At 34.8% G+C, this 17,176-nt stretch overlaps 1 protein-coding gene across 1 annotated transcript in view; it reads left to right on the forward strand.

Annotated features, from left to right (window-relative positions):
• Window positions 1-17,176, forward strand: part of LOC123549290 (fibrillin-1-like) — a 33,445-nt gene that overhangs the window by 3,570 nt on the left and 12,699 nt on the right. Inside the window, exon 3 of the mRNA XM_053524135.1 lies at window positions 4,849-4,928. Coding sequence (XP_053380110.1) covers window positions 4,849-4,928 — 80 coding nt within the window. The remainder of the gene's footprint in view (window positions 1-4,848; window positions 4,929-17,176) is intronic.

Here is a 17,176-nt window from a genome sequence, read left to right on the forward strand (position 1 = left end):
TGCAACTGGATATATTATAATACATTTTTTGCTTTAAGATAAATATGAAAAAGAATGTAAAAGTGAAAACAATTCTGTCCAGATTTCAATTAAGACTCCGCAAAACAAACTAAATACGTAGATGTAGATGACATTTGGTTTATATTAAGAATAAGTCATTCTGAATATGTGGACATTTTATCTATACATTGGAATTGGATAATGTATTTTCTATTCTTAAACTGTTTTTAGATATCATTGCATGTAATGTATGTGCAAATGTAGGACACTACCCCTCCTTGTATTTACAATCATAGTACACAGGAGAAAGAATCGGTCACTCAAAGGCATACTTGGTTTGATTTACATCAGGTTAAATGCCGCCACTTATTTTTCTATAGACTATAAGGATCTTACATGCCTGCCTGTGTAAGACGGGGTTTTCCCTACCCGAGGGACAGTAAGGAATGGAAAACCGAGCGTTAGCGAGGTTTTTTATCCATGCTGTCCCGAGGGTAGGGAAAACAGCTGTCTTGCACAGGCAGACATGTTAGATCATTTTTCTTGCCTATCATGTTCAAAATAGCTCGTGGAGACAAATAGGTTTGGGTATTTCTTGACATTATTTATAGTTTATGACGTCACAATGGTACCAGTACTATGTGACGTCACCTTAGTGCACGCTATTTTAGACAAGGTTTTTCCCTAGGGAAAGACAGGAATATCTATCCCCGGCGCATGCTCGGATAAATGTATACTTTTCCCGCTAGGTAGGCAAGAATAAATTATAACAATCTGATATGCACCGAAAAACAAAAGCCGAACCAATTCATATGAAAAGGAAGAAATAACAACTGTGAAAATTGAGTAGATTTTGTATAAATACATCTTTTAAATACACATCAAATGTAGCAAATTTTGTCAAGATGTATTATCAAATTCTGAAAAAAGTTTGTTTTCACATAGCTACATAGGTCTAAATAAATTAAGAACGTATTGTACATTTAAAACAGAATTTGCTACAGAGCACTATTGTAAGTTGATTCTCCCCCCCCCCCCCCACCCCCCTCAGTCACAGGTCAGCCTTAAGTAAGTTCCGTTGTGGCGTAGCCCCATTACGGATAGAAACGGGGAGGTATGAGAACCTTGCAGTTGAACAGCGTAAATGTCCGTTTTGTAATAACATAGAAACAGAAAGCCATGTACTATTAAATTGTAGTTTGTATGATGATATACGTTTCCAGTTGACGCAAAAAGCAACAGAAGTCCAGCCAGATTTTTTAACATTTTCTGATAGGATAAGTTGAAATTTTTCCTCAGTTATTCCAGGTTAATTAGATTAAGTGCCAAAACCTGTTATAATATTTTGTATAGAAGAATGTTTTATCTTTGTAAATAATTTCCATACAACTTAGTATTTTAACATGTATGATAATTTGTATATTACAAGAGGTTGCTGCTAATCCAGTCTCTTATTGTAATTTAGCTGTTAGTTTGTTATCTTCAATGCATTGTAAATAAGGTACCAGCAACTCACTTTCCTGTTTGCACTCGCCCTGGCATCACTGTTGCCGTTGGTTAAAGTCTATGGTAAAGTCAAATGTTCCTGTTACTATCGAGGCTGTTGACTTGAAACTTAAAATGGCTGTTCATTGTCAAAGTCTTAGCCAGATGGACAATCCCCATAACTCTGATTTTACTTTGGAGTTAAGTTTCCTTTAAACTTAGAATTTGTTTTGGTTAGTGTTTTTGATAAAGTCAACTTATTTTTATCGCTGTTACCAAAGTTTCTGAAAATTAAGTAAGTTGTTGTTTACTACCCCATAACTATTTATTTATTTATTTATTTATTTGTAAAGGCAGGTTTCTAGGTTACTATCAAATATAGATTTTGAATTGAAACTTAGGGAGTTATTTACTATCTAAGTCTTCATTTCCATAATTCTGTATGAATTTTGATAGAGGTACCTTTTAACTTGTATTGTATTTGTTAATGTTCTTAATAAAATCTATTATATATGTTATTATCAATTATTTTGGAGGTGAGACTTATAATAATTATTTAATGTCAAAGGTCAAAGTCTACACCAGGATAGACATTATCCCTTTCAATGGCAATGGTTCAGTTCAGAGTCAAGCACGGTGAGAAGTCGATTGTGCTGTCTTATCGGAAGTTGTATTGTGCTTCATTGCAATTTTAGGTCATATTTTTACTATTTTTTTTTTTAGAAGTGATTAGCAACAACATCTTGGTTTTATCGTTGTAATTATATGTACATGTAAATGTTAGACATAGTGTTATATAACAAAGTCTCTTATAATTCTAATGTTTTGAATGACTGTGTACTGTTGTTTTTAATGTTCTGATTATTTTATGTGCATGTATTGTTTGTACACAGATGAGACTATAATAAAGAATATATATATAGCTACGTGGTCTGAAAACGCAACAGAAAAAACGTATTGTTAAAATAGAAACAGTTCATCAGTATCACGTAATGGCTAATTTAAGAAGCGGGTAATATTAGCTGACTACAAAACAAGTTTGTACACAGATGAGACAATAATAAAGAATATATATATAGCTACGTGGTCTGAAAACGCAACAGAAAAAAAACGTATTGTTAAAAATAGAAACAGTTCATCAGTATCACGTAATGGCTAATTTAAGAAGCGGGTAATATTAGCTGACTACAAAACAAGTTTGTACACAGATGAGACAATAGTAAAGAATATATATATAGCTACGTGGTCTGAAAACGCAACAGAAAAAACGTATTGTTAAAATAGAAACAGTTCATCAGTATCACGTAATGGCTAATTTAAGAAGCGGGTAATATTAGCTGACTACAAAACAAGTTTGTACATAGATGAGACAATAATAAAGAATATATATATATAGCTACGTGGTCTGAAAACGCAACAGAAAAAAAACGTATTGTTAAAAATAGAAACAGTTCATCAGTATCACGTAATGGCTAATTTAAGAAGCGGGTAATATTAGCTGACTACAAAACAAGTAGACCATTTCGTACTCGTAATAATTCAATCTGCTGGTCTTTAATACCTACCATTTGCAAGTTTATTCACCCCTTTGTTTGAATTATGAATGCAAAACACCATTTATTCGAAACAGAAGTAAACTTACATACAGAATTTAACAGAAATACCGTATATAATCCAATAGTAGTTTTACACAATTTATGCAAAGAGTGAATTTCAGTCTTATAAAAATTTTGTTTTTGTTTTGTAACATGTTACCGTAAACACAAAATTATTATTGATACTGTAGTTCAATATGTAGCTGAAGTAAATATGTTTAACTTGACACGTTCAAGTAAACAACAAGAGGGCCATGATGGCCCTATATCGCTCACCCGAGTTTAATTGCTTGCTTAAAAAAAAAAAAAAAAAAAAAAAAAACTAGGTGAGAAGGTCATGGTAAAGATGCTTTAAGATAAGTATCGAAATCTGTTAAAAATTATACAGATGGTCCAAATCTCTTTGCAGTAGCTTCAAAAACAAGAAAGTAGGTCAGAAGGTCACGATTAAGACTATTCAAGATGAGTATTGAAATCTGTATAAAAAACTATACAGGTGGTCCAAATTTCTTTACTGTAACTTCAAAAACGAAAATGTAGGTCAGTAGGTCATGATTAAGACTATTCAAGCTGAGTATTGAAATCTGTATCAAACATTATACATGTGATCCAAATCTTTTTGCTGTAGCTTCAAAAACAAAAAAGTAGGTCATCAGGTAATTGGGCAAATCAGGTAATTATATTTAAACAGTCTAGGAAATATGATCAGATAATTTTCGAAGTATATTTCCTATATAACTCACCCCAGGGGCATAATTTGAACAATCTTGTTACAGAACCACTAAGCAATGCTACATACCAGATACCAAAGGCTTAAGCCTTGAACTTTCAGACAAGAAGATTTTAAAAAATTTCCTATATAAGTCTATCAAAACTTGGGCCCCCCGGGGCAGGGCCTCTTCTCACCTTAGGGGCATAATTTGAACAATTATGGTAAAGGAACACTAGGCAGTGCAACGTACCAAATATCAAAAGCCTTGGCCTTGCAGTTTCAGGCAAGAAGATTTTTAAAGTTTTTTTCCTATATAAGTTTATGTAAAACTTGGGACCCCCTGGGTGGGGCCTCTATTTACTCAGGGGCATAATTTGATCAATCTTAGTAGAGGACCATAAGGCAATGCTACATACCAAATATCAAAGGCCTAGGTTTTGTGGTTTCAGGCAAGAAGATTTTTAAAAAATTTCCTTTATAGTCTATATAAACCATGTGACCCCCGGGACAGGGCTATATTTAACCCTAGGGGAATAATTTGAATAATCTTGTTACAGAACCACTATATGGTGCTACATAACAAATATCAAAGCCCTAGGTCATGTGATTTTGGACAAGAATTTTTTTTTAAGTTTGTCCTTTCGGTTGCCATGGCAACCAGAGTTCTGCTTGGAATTCAATTCTTTGAACAATTTTGAAAGGGGGCTATCCAAGGATCATTCCTGTAAAGATTGGTGTAATTCTGCCCAGTGGTTTTCAAGTAGAAGATTTTTTAGGAATTGTTGACGGACACACGACGGACGACGCACTACGCATGACGGACATTGAGCGGTCACAAAAGCTCAGCATGAGCCTTTGGCTTAGGTGAGCTAAAAAGGGATTAAGAACCATAAAAAGTATTGTTTTGTTGATTCAGTCTCAATTAGCTGTCATTTCAAGACGTTTCTAAGACTACATAACCCCGCTTGAGTTTTACATGTAAAAATACACTTTTCTATTTGTTAGCATTAATTCCATAGAGGTAAATCCACTAAATTTACTTTTGATTCCAAACAGTGTGGTTTACGCAGTCTGTGACGGTACGTGTTACAAGCAGGGGTGTTGTCCTGGATACACTGGAAGCAGCTGTGACACACGTATGTTTGTTTTATTGTGTTTTTATTTCAACAGAAATCTTGAAAATACGCAGACTTTCCTTAAAAAAAATAAAATCTCCCATCCAACCCCTTTCTCCCCAAACATCACAACTTTGTCTTTTTCATTGCAATGCAATTGTAATCAGCTGAAAATTGTTCTTAATTTTGACAAATCTTACGTGCAAGTGTATTTCTTTTCGTTCGAATGAACATTCGTTAACTATGGATTTACTTTGGAGGTCATAAAGAAAACTCAGTAAAAGACCCAACCTCCTTTTTCACAACATGTACTTCATCCTGACATTACAGTTCAAATACACTACACTACAAAACTGACAATTCAACAGTTTAAGATCCTTACTGTGTTATTGTATTGTCATAACTTTATATGCTATTTTAGTGTTCAACCGATCATTTTTTGTGTCCCCCATCCACACTGTCCAAAGAAACATTTGTTTTGGCGGGTGGGGTGGAAGGGGCACTTAGAGTTGCCCTAGTTTTTCAGTCTCTCCGCACGGCCGGCTGTCCAAATGTGTGCCGTGCATATCGCAAAAATATTTGACCCAGAGACATCAAGCCTCACAGGATTGTTATTTAGCATATGAAGTTGTGCATCAGGTGTTTTTACCTTGTTCTCACACAGCAAGATCAGAGTTATTGCCCCCGACTTGGTCCAAAATATGCATAAAAAGGCCTAAACGTTTGTGTAGCATGTATCTCAAAAAGTAATTGACCTAGAATTATGAAACCTTACAGGAATATTATGCACCAAATGCAAGTGTATTTCCTTTCGTTCGAATGAACATTCGTTAACTATGGATTTACTTTGGAGGTCGTAAAGAAAACTCAATTAAAGACCCAACCTCCTTTTTCACAACATGTACTTCATCCTGACATTACAGTTCAAATACACTACACTACAAAATTAACAGATGAACAGTTTAAGATCCTTCCTGTGTTATTGTATTGTCATAACTTTATATGCTATTTTAGTGTTCAGTCAATCATTTTTTGTGTCCCCCATCCACACTGTACAAACATTTGTTTTGGCGGGTGGGGTGGAAGGAGCACTTAGAGTTGACCTAGTTTTTCCGTCTCGCCGCACGGCCGACTGTCCAAATGTGTGTCGTACATATCGCAAAAAGATTTGACCCAGAGACATCAAACCTCACAGGATTGTTATTTAGCATATGAAGTTGTGCATCAGGTGTTTTTACTAGGTTCTCACACAGCAAGATCAGAGTTATTGCCCCCGACTTGGTCCAAAATATGCATAAAAAGGCCTAAACGTTTGTGTAGCATGTATCTCAAAAAGTAATTGACCTAGGATTATGAAAGCTTACAGGAATATTATGCACCGCGTGAAGTTGTGCACCTGGGGTTTTGTTAGAGATTTCATTAAGCCAGACTAGAGTTATGGACCTTGACTTTGTCAAAAATACAAATAAAAGGGCCTAAAAGTTTGTGTCACACATATCTTATAACGTTTTTACCTAGGGTCATGAAACATAATGGGAATATTATTCAGCATGTGAAATTGCCGACCCTTTTGGGATTTCTGTCGGTCAGACAAGAGTTATGTTCTTTAATTAAGCGGAAAATATAATGGGCAAACAAGTTTGTGTCGCATGCAGCTCAGAAAGTATTTGATGATCATGAGATTGTTATATAGCATAAGAAGTTGTGCACTTGGTGTTCTGTTTGGGATTTCTCCCAGCCATCCAGAGTTATAGTACTTGACTTTGTGAAAAATACACAAAGTGCTTAGAAGTTTGTGTTGCATATCTATTAAAATATTTGAGCTAGAGTCATGAAACCATGTAGGAATATAACTCAGCACGTAAATTTATGCACCTGAGTTCTTTTAATGAATTTCACTCTGCAAGTTCAGAATTATGGCCCTTGACTTAGTCATAAATATATTCATTAAGGGTATAAAAGTTTGTGTTCGTTGTATCTCAAAATGTACCTGACATAGATTCATAAAATATTTGAGCTAGAGTCATGAAACCATGTAGGAATATAACTCAGCACGTGAATTTATGCACCTGAGTTCTTTTAATGAATTTCACTCTGCAAGTTCAGAATTATGGCCCTTGACTTAGTCATAAATATATTCATTAAGGGTATAAAAGTTTGTGTTCGTTGTATCTCAAAATGTACCTGACATAGATTCATAAAATATTAGAGATTTGTTATGGAGCATGTGAAGGTGTGCAATTGGTGTTCTATTTGAGATTTCATTTTGCTAGACCAGAGCTTTGCTTATTGCTTAAGTGAAAAATACATATATGCATATATCTTACAAACGTTTCACCTAGCCATGTTCAGGCTATGGTAACACATCTAGTTTCAGTATATTTTTAAGCTTAAAAACAGCTGAACAAATATCTTTAAATGTAGAAACGAAGGTTTGTCTTAACTTAACTAAATATTTCAAGCACTGTCTTGTAAAGTATTGGCTTCCTAAACATGCTTGCAAAACCAAAGTAGATACTTGTGTTTCTTATTTTATGCAAGGTATGTGTAATTACAATCATGGAGATATGATAGAATATACTAGTTACTTTGTAGTGGGTCTTTACATTTTGCGCTGATTTCAGATTGTCTCGGTTCAGTTATTGCAAACAACGTTTATGACTGAAAAGTAAACAAATCTTGTATGTATTGAAATACTAGACTATTTTAGCAATTCGGTCGTTTACGTTTTGCATTTATTATTTTACAAAGTTGTGCAATTACTCTCGCAATATTTCCTTTGTATGTTATTTTTGAAACAAAATTATACTATCAAATGTCTGGCAGCTATATTCCAGTTGGTATTTATTTCAAACTATTTTTATGACGAGATAAACTGGAGAAATGTCACTGATTTTTATGGAAGACCGGTGCGCGATCCTAATTGCCAAATGCTTAATGACAAAGAGTTAATGAAAATTCTATTTCCCAAATGCTAAATGTCTTCTATGAAAGTCAGAACTTTTTTTCAGAACTTAAGTCAGATTTTAAGTATCCTATATATTTCTGTTCTCGCCCGGACTGCTTAATATAATACTACTGATACCAGATATGCGGGTGTATCGAGCAGGAACTTTCTAAAATACTTTGAGATCAGAATTCTAGGCTTTAAAAATGGATGCATATAGGTTTTGCTATGCTCTTAATTTTTTTAGGACTATCAGTTTTTAACAATTCATAAAAGTCGTTTACTGTAGTACGCAATGTGTACCAGTTGTATAAATATTGATTACGAACTGCATCGAATCTTGGACATTGGAAAAATACATGAAATTCACATTCTACAACATTTATATGAATGTTTTCTACACAATACTGACAGTTCTTGCATCCCGAGGGATATTCATATGTCTACCTGTTTCAATTCTAAACTAATGGTTTGAACATCTAAATTTCGCATAAGCAATTTTATATTTAAAGGTATATCAAGATGCAGGTATCGTTCATGGTTCTTTATCAAGTAATGTTTTAAAATGTTTATAATGCTCACAGCGGCTTGAGCTGTTTATATCATTATGCCAATTCAGTCTGAAACAATCTATTAAACGTTGTTTGAACATTTGAATAAACATATTGACATCACCTATATCTTGTACTATCCAGACATACCCAAAACCATATGTGTACAGCATATTTTTTACTTCAGAAGTCCAACATACCCTCCCTGCTTCATGTAGTGATTTTAGCATTTTATAACAATTTTTAATGAATGAATGAATGAGTTGGGTTTTACGGCGAATCGACACAAAAAGGTCATATATCGCCGAGAAAATGTTAAATGGATTACGTTAATTGCAAAGCATAAATAAAACCATTGAAGTAAAAGCGTAAATACATAAATAGTGTAAAAAATCAAATGCAAACATTAAAAAGTATAAAAGCGGTGGTTAATAATCAAATAAGGTTCAGATTTTATGATATATACCTATTTCTTTCAAAAACTGCAAAATTTTGTCGGCTGAAATTTGCTCGTACAGCTCTTTTAGAGATTCAACATTGTAGTATGAGTTGCGCTGTGGATCGAAGTCTATACAGTCGATTAAAATATGTTTAATAGTAAGTGGTGTTTGACATGGTATACATTCAGGTTGATCTTCATTGTTCAGCAAATACGAATGAGTCAACCGAGTATGACCTATCCGACAACGAGAAAGAACAACTTCCTCCCTGCGAACAGATCTATTTCCTTGGTGCCATTCACCTAAAGTAGGTTTAATTTCACGAAGTTTATTGAACGAAGCATTGTTCCATGAGGACTGCCATTTAGTTAAAATGTATTTGTTGATATTTGACCTAAAATCAGTATATGGTAATTTCAATTTAGATTGATTTAATGAAAGTGATTTCTTTGCTGCAGTATCAGCATCTTCATTTCCATAAATACCAACATGACTAGGAATCCAACAGAATATGATGGACTTTTTAAAAGATAGTTCATGAACCCTGAGAAGAATGTTTTGAATGAGAGGATTTTCTGTATTACGGTTGTGTATTGATTGTAATACAGAAAGTGAGTCGGAAAAGATGATAAACTTTTCTTCATTATATTCTGAAATAAAATTAAGGGCCAAATCAATTGCTTTTGCTTCTGCTGAAAAAATTGTTGCGTTATTTGGTAAACGTAATTTTGATTGATGCAGATGGCTAACGGCGGCACATCCAACCTTTGAATCATCTTTTGAACCATCTGTATAAATAGGAAAATGATCTTTGTAAGCCGATTTGATTTCGTTATATTTGGACTTGAATATTTCAGGGTTTGTCTCAGCCTTTTTCAATGCGGTTTTCATATCAAAAAGAACTGTTGGAGAATTAAGAATCCATGGTGGTGTATTCAGAACTAAATTATCTTTTACATCATGAAATTCAAAATCTGTTTCCTTCATAGAATTATCAATGCGAAATCCAAAAGGTTTAATTTGTTTTGGTTTTCTGTCATACGAATCGTGGTATTTGGGTTTAAATATGATTTTATGAGCAGGGTTGGATTTGTTGGCAGCTACCCTCAGAGCATATTGCAATGACAGTTTTTCACGTCTCGTATAAAGGGAGGGTTCGTTTGCTTCAACATACAAGCTTTCAACAGGCGATGTTCTAAATGCGCCAAGAGCAATACGAAGACCTTGATTATGAATAGTATCCAGCATCTGTAAATACGATTTTCGGGCTGAACCATAAACAACACAACCGTAATCTAGCTTGGATCGAATCAAAGCTCTATACAGTCTTAACAAAACCTTGCGATCTGCTCCCCAATCAGTATTTGAAATTACCTTTAAAAGATTCAACGATTTCAAACATTTGGCTTTCAGGTATTTTATGTGTGGTATAAAAGAAAGCTTTTTATCAAAATAACACCAAGAAATTTTGCTTCGTCAACAACGGGTATTTTTGTACCATTTAGAAACAGCTCAGGGTCACAATGTTGTTTCCGTAATTGACAAAAATGGACACACTGAGTTTTTGATTGGGAAAATTTTAAAACCATTTTCCATGGGCCCCAAATTTGAACTTTGTTCAAACACTGCTGTAATTGGCGTTCAATCGTACGCATATTTTTTGAACGATAACATATTAGAAAGTCATCAACATATAATGAACAATCTATCCCTGGTGACAAACATTTCACAATATTATTAATTTTGATGCTAAAAAGTGTGACAGATAAAATAGAACCTTGTGGAACTCCCTGTTCTTGCTCAAAAGAGTCAGAAAGGGTAGAACCAACACGTACTTTAAAATTGCGATCTGATAAAAATTGCGATATAAATGTTGGAAGACGACCTTTTTAAACCTAAGTCGTTAAGATCATTCATAATACCATATTTCCATGTAGTGTCATAGGCTTTTTCTAAATCAAAAAATACAGACACTAAATGCTCTTTTTAACAAATGCATCACGAATAAAATTTTCCACTCGAACAAGATGATCAATTGTGCTGCGCTGCTTGCGAAAACCGGTTTGAAAGTTTGTAATTAGGCCTTGAGATTCAAGATACCAAACTAGTCTAGAGTTGATCATAACGTTCTAGCGTTTTACATAAACAACTGGTAAGTGCAATCGGTCTATAATTACTGGGGTTAGTGCTATCTTTCCCCGGGTTTTGGTATTGGAATAACTATAGCTTCTCTCCAGGAATCTGGAAAAATGCCAGTTTTCCATGTAATATTATAAATTTCAAGTAGGAGGTCTAATGATTCTTGTGGTAAATGTTTTTAAAAGTTGATAATGAATTTGGTCCGGACCAGCTGCGGTATCGTGACATTTATCTAAAGCGTCAAGCAATTCTGTGAGTGAAAAAGATTTATTATAATCTTCATCATTATTTGAATCAAAATTTAAAGGTTTGCTTTCTTTAGTCGATTTTATGTTTTGAAACCTTTTATCATAATTGTTTGATGAAGAGTTTTTTGAAAAAGTTTTACCAAGTGTATTGGCAATGTCCTCCTTGCTAGATGCAATAGACTGGTCTGTCTTTGTAAGATGGGAAACATTTGAAGATTTTCCTTTTCCACTTATTTTGCGAATCATTTCCCAGACTTTTTTAACCGATGACCTAGAATTAAGTTTTGAAACGTATGAATGCCATGATTTTTTCTTTGCTTGTTTTATAGTTCTGCGAGCTTTTGCTCTCAGAATCCTAACTGATTGTAAGTTTTCTTTCGTCGGCCGTATATTGAACTTTTTAATGGCCGCTCTACGTTTTCGAACAGCAGTCTTACAATCATCATTATACCAAGGCTTATTTTTATGTTTACCATTTCTTGAAGTTTTAGGAATGGACTTGTCAGCAATATCGGACAGAAGAACTGAAAACCGATCAATAGGATCATAAAAATTAGTAAAATTCTCCAAAGTCAAATCATTTTTACATAGCGTTTCAAATTGCTTCCAATCAGCTTTATTAAATTTGAAATATGAAGGGTGGTCTGATGGCAGATTAGAAGTATTTGAAATAATAATTGGAAAATGGTCACTACCATGCAAATCATCCAGTACTTTCCATTCAAAATCAAGAAAGATGTTCGGTTGACAAATTGTCAAATCAAGCGAAGAAAAGTTACCTGTTGCAGGATGAAGATACGTTTTGGATTGATCATTTAATAAACAGAGGGCATTTCTTTCAATAAAAGTTTCAATAATTTGACCTCTAGTGTTGCTGTCAGAACAGCCCAGAATTCATGATGACCATTAAAATCTCCCATAAGCAAAAATGGTTGTGGTAATTGTTTTATAAGATCATCAAGTTCTTCAAGATTTAGTTTATATTCGGGAGGTATGTAAATCGAACAGATAGTAATCGGTCGATGTAATGTTACGTATATTGCAATTGATTGGATACTTGTATGAAGAAAAATTTGTCTGTGCGGACATGCATTATTAATAATAATAGATGTACCACCAGACGCCCTATCAGTGTTAGTGTTTATGAAGTTATACACTGAATAATTTTTGAAAGCTATTTTGTCCGTTTCCTTTAAAAATGTTTCACTAAGGCACATAAGTGAAGGATTATATTTTGATAAGAGAAGGAGAATTTCATTATAATTTGCTTTAAGTCCACGGCAATTCCACTGGATAATTTTACTTTCCATTTACAATGGCAAATAAAAACTAAACCACTGGAAAATTAAATTATTAGTGTTGCATTGACTCAGGAGGGAACCTTTTGATTTTCCCTTCCTTTGTGCTGGTTAAACTGGGCGGGGCAGATAATGGCGGATCGTCATCATCTTCCCCTGTTAACCGGTTCATATCATGAGGGAACCGGTTATGGGTTTGTATGGGATCATTTGATCCCTTTCCAAACCCATCAGTTCTCAAGTCAATTTTTTGTTTGGGTGTTTGACTCACCCCACGTTGATTAGTGTTTGATGAAACGTTTTGTCGTGACGACGGCGTACCTGAATACTTAGGAACATTTTGTATAGCTGGTGGCAGTGTTGGTTTAGCAGCTGCTCTTTGAAGTTGAGATGCCTCTGAAGGTTTTGCTGGTACTTTAGGCTTTTCAGTTGGTACAGACGTTTGAGTTGGATTTTGTTGAGCAGTCACTGAATCTGTTTGAGTACAGGCATCAATGCACTGTGTTGATTTGCTAGAGACAGATTTAGTTATTGATGAATAAGTTTGTACGAGTGTTGGAGATGTAAATTTGGCATTGGCAATTTGTCTTGCTATATATAACAATTTTTAGGTACCTGTTGTCTGCCATATGTAATAATTTGCACCAATACCTGATACAATTTGTAAAGTATGTTATACATAAAGGGAGGCGGCCGCAATTCCCGAGAGCAATAAAATTATTAGTAGTTTTGTTTACATGAAGATGCTTCTTGCAAAAGCTGTTATGTACAGCTTCAGTAATGTGAGAATACTCATACCCCTAAATCTGAGACCCGTAACATAAAATTGGTTTCACTACTGCATCAAAAATCTTAAACAACTCATGTGTAGGGAAATATCCAAATGGTTTTTGATAGCGAATAATTGAAAATATGGATTTCTGAGCTTGGGCAGCCAACTTATCCTGCGCAGAACTCCAAGACAATCTTGGCGTGAACAATAATCCCAGATACTTATTAACAAAAGTAGTATTAACTGCTATCCCTCTGAAATACCATTTTTCATAATTCCTAAGTGTGCCACCATTACAGAAGACACTAATTTCCGTCTTATCAAGATTTACCTCCATACCAGTATTTTGGCAAAACATATCTACATAGTTTAACTTAACTGTTGCTGCAATTTAACTGCTGTTTCAGCACAGTTTGCTACATCATCAGCAAATAATAGACATATGATCAGGAATATCATTAGTAATAAAGATACCTGACCCACAATTTTCTCGCAAAAGGGATGATAACTCATCAATAAATAGTGTGAAGATTGTTGAACTTGACTTATCCCCTTGTCTTGTTCCGATGTTACATGGAAAAAAGTCTGTAGTCCCACCATTAACTGTTTTAACACAAGATTGCAGATTACTATACATAACCTTAAATAAATGGAGGAAATTACCATGGAGACCTTTCTTTTCTAGTGATTCGAACAGCTTGCAGTGATTTATTTTGTCAAAGGCCTTACGGAAATCTACATATAAACAGTAAAAACGGCCACCCTTTTTGGAGAGATATTTCTGTACCATTGCTTGTAATGAAAATATATTGTCTACCACAGAGTACCCATGCCGAAATCCAGCCTGAGATTCATCAATTTTATTGTTCATTGCTGCCTAGTCATAAAGTCGCTTATTCACAACACCTGAAAATATCTTATACATGGCGTTTATTATAGAATACCCCGATAATTTCCTGGATTACCAGTTGATCCAGATTTGTGTACAGGACAAATAATATTTCTACCCCAAGAATCTGGGAAGCTACCTGTTTCCATAATTCTATTAAACAAAGCATGTAAATGTGGTGCTATGAGAACCATAGTATGCTTGAAACATTCAGACGGAATACCGTCAAAACCGCAGCTTTTACCATTTATCAACTTTGTAACAGAATACCTTATTTCATCAATTGAAAATGGCTCGTTTAGACAATTGCGCTCTCATCCAAGTTAGTATATATTGTATCAAATTGAATTGGTTCACTCTGCTCATCATAAAGCAATGAACTAAAATAGTTATGCCAATCATTTGCTGTTATACATGGATCAGCGGAGTTATTTGTGCGTGACTGTTTGAGCAGTTTCCACATTGTTGTAGGATTATCTCTAGTTTCTATAAGCAACTGCCTCTTACTACGTTGGAATTCTGCCATTTTCCTACTGCGTGTATTTTTAAACTCATTACGCCTAATCCTGCATGTTCTCAAATCATCATTTGAACTGGACATAGGAAATTTACGCCGCAATAAGGAGTTCTTAGCTGCTTTAAGGTTATCACATTCCGCGTCCCACCACGGAGGCTGGGAGCTGCGATAAGGTATACAACTAGAACGCATCTTACTTCCAGCTTCATAATAAATAGAAGCGATTGTATGTATAGCTGTATCAATATCTTGAACTATATCATGTAAAAGTTTATCATTATGAACTTGTATCAATTCAGCAAATCTTGTTTGGAAATCTAGACTCTGTTCCCCCCTCCACCTAAATTTAGGTACCTGCATGACTTTAGTATCAATATTCATTAGGTTATTCCCTACTTGAAGGAAACTTAAAGTTTATATACATGAAATAGGAAACTGATCCGAGTCATCACCATCTAGAACATTAAACCCTGATACCAATGGAAATAACTCACTAGAAGCCATCATATAATCTACAACACTAGCTCCATTATTCGCAAAGCAATAATATCCTTATCCTCCTTATCATTGTGCCTTCTACCATTTAAAATATAAACATCAAAAATGCCACACAGATTTGCTAGGGTTTTACTAAAATTATTTCCCCTTAAGTTATCTTTATTGTTAGGTGGGATTTCAAAATTGCTACCCTCATAGGCAACATCTCCAAAAATATAATCTAAATTATCAACTGGTATAAAATCTAGAAAGTCTTTTGTCCTAGCATTTGTACCGCCTGACAAAAATAATAGTGTGTCCGGATATTCTAACTTTATAGTTTCTAGATCAGATTGTATGCTTAAAATACCATTCTTCTCTAATTTATCATTATATGAGTCAGAGGTGCACCCATTTACACACCATTGTTGTTTGTTCAACATTTATTGAATACATAGATTACAGATGTGAATGTTTAAAGGGAGAATTCTCATCTTGTCTAATATGCATTACCTTAAAGAGTTGTCTCTCTTTGATATGCTGGGTACACAGCTATATGTCTTTACTTGTATGTATATGTATTATTTATTACAAAATTGAAATTAGAAATGAAACAGGCAGACATTAATATACCTCGATATGCAAATATCTGTCAGCATTTTGTAAAAAAACATTGAAAATATTGAATTTCACATTGATGTTGTAAAATGTGAATTTCATGCATTTTAGTTTTTTTTCCAAAGTCCAAGATTTGATGCAGTAAGTAATCAATATTTATACACCTGGTACATATTGGTTCTACAGTTAATTGTTCTGAATATTTTTTATAGAATAACAGTGTTTGTTTAACATGTACTGAATATATATACAACTCAAAATTTGATAAGGGCCGCTTTTGTAATCTGTAACTAGTATTGTTTCGGTTAACACACTGAACAGTTTATGATATATTAAGTTTTGTTTGTATTGTTTATTAGATAAAACCGATTAATTAGTCGTATGAGTTGAATTATTGAACTGGAACATGAGTGTAAAGTTATCTAAGCGGGAAAACTTGAAAATTCGAAAGTAGGCGGAAATTTGTAAAAGTGTTTTTTTCCAAATGCTGCATGGAATAAGTTAAAATATCTTGTATGGTGTCCACGAGCATTAATTACACTCTGACAGCGCCTTGGCATGCTGTGAATTAGCCGGTTGATCTTTAATTGTGGAATGTGGAATTCTGTTCCACACCTCTTGTAAGGCAGCACAAAGTTCTGCAAGGGTAACCGGCTGCACAGGGCGACAAGATATGGCCCTCTGAAGCATGTCCCAGACATGTTCAATTGGATTGAGGTCCGGGGATCTGGCAGGCCAAGGCAAGAGCTCGATTGTTTCACGTGCAAGGTATTGGTTAGTGAGGCGGGCAGTGTGTGGACGAGCATTATCCTGCATTAAAATAAAATCTGGACCCACTGCACCTGCATATGGACGTACATGTACGTCAAGAATCTCGCGAAAATACCTTTCTGCTGTTAAGGTACCGTTATCAACAATATGGAGGTCAGTTTTGCCATTGACACTTATTTCTCCCCATACCATGACAGACCCTCCACCATATCGGTCTTGTTCAGAGATGCAAGCAGGTGCAAAACGTTTATTTAGTCTTCTCCACACTCTGGGACGTCTATCTGTGAAGTCTAGACAAAACCTAGACCCATCAGTAAACAAAACTGGGGTCCAATTGCGGGGTCTCCATTGCACATGGTCACAGGCCCAACGTAGGCGTTCTCTGACGTGGTTATTCGTCAAAGGAACACGAATTGCAGGACGTCTTGTATTCATACCAGCATCAGGCAATCTATTCCTTATTGTTTCGGTAGATACCTGTACATTTGTTGCATTCTGCATGCTATTTTGTAAGGAAGTAGCGTTCTGAAAACGATTGTTGCGCCGGGCCTGAACAACAATATATCGGTCTTGTGCATGTGTTGTACACCTAGATTGGCCAC

This window comes from Mercenaria mercenaria, chromosome 15, assembly GCF_021730395.1.
Source record: "Mercenaria mercenaria strain notata chromosome 15, MADL_Memer_1, whole genome shotgun sequence".
Taxonomy (NCBI): Eukaryota; Metazoa; Mollusca; class Bivalvia; order Venerida; family Veneridae; genus Mercenaria; species Mercenaria mercenaria.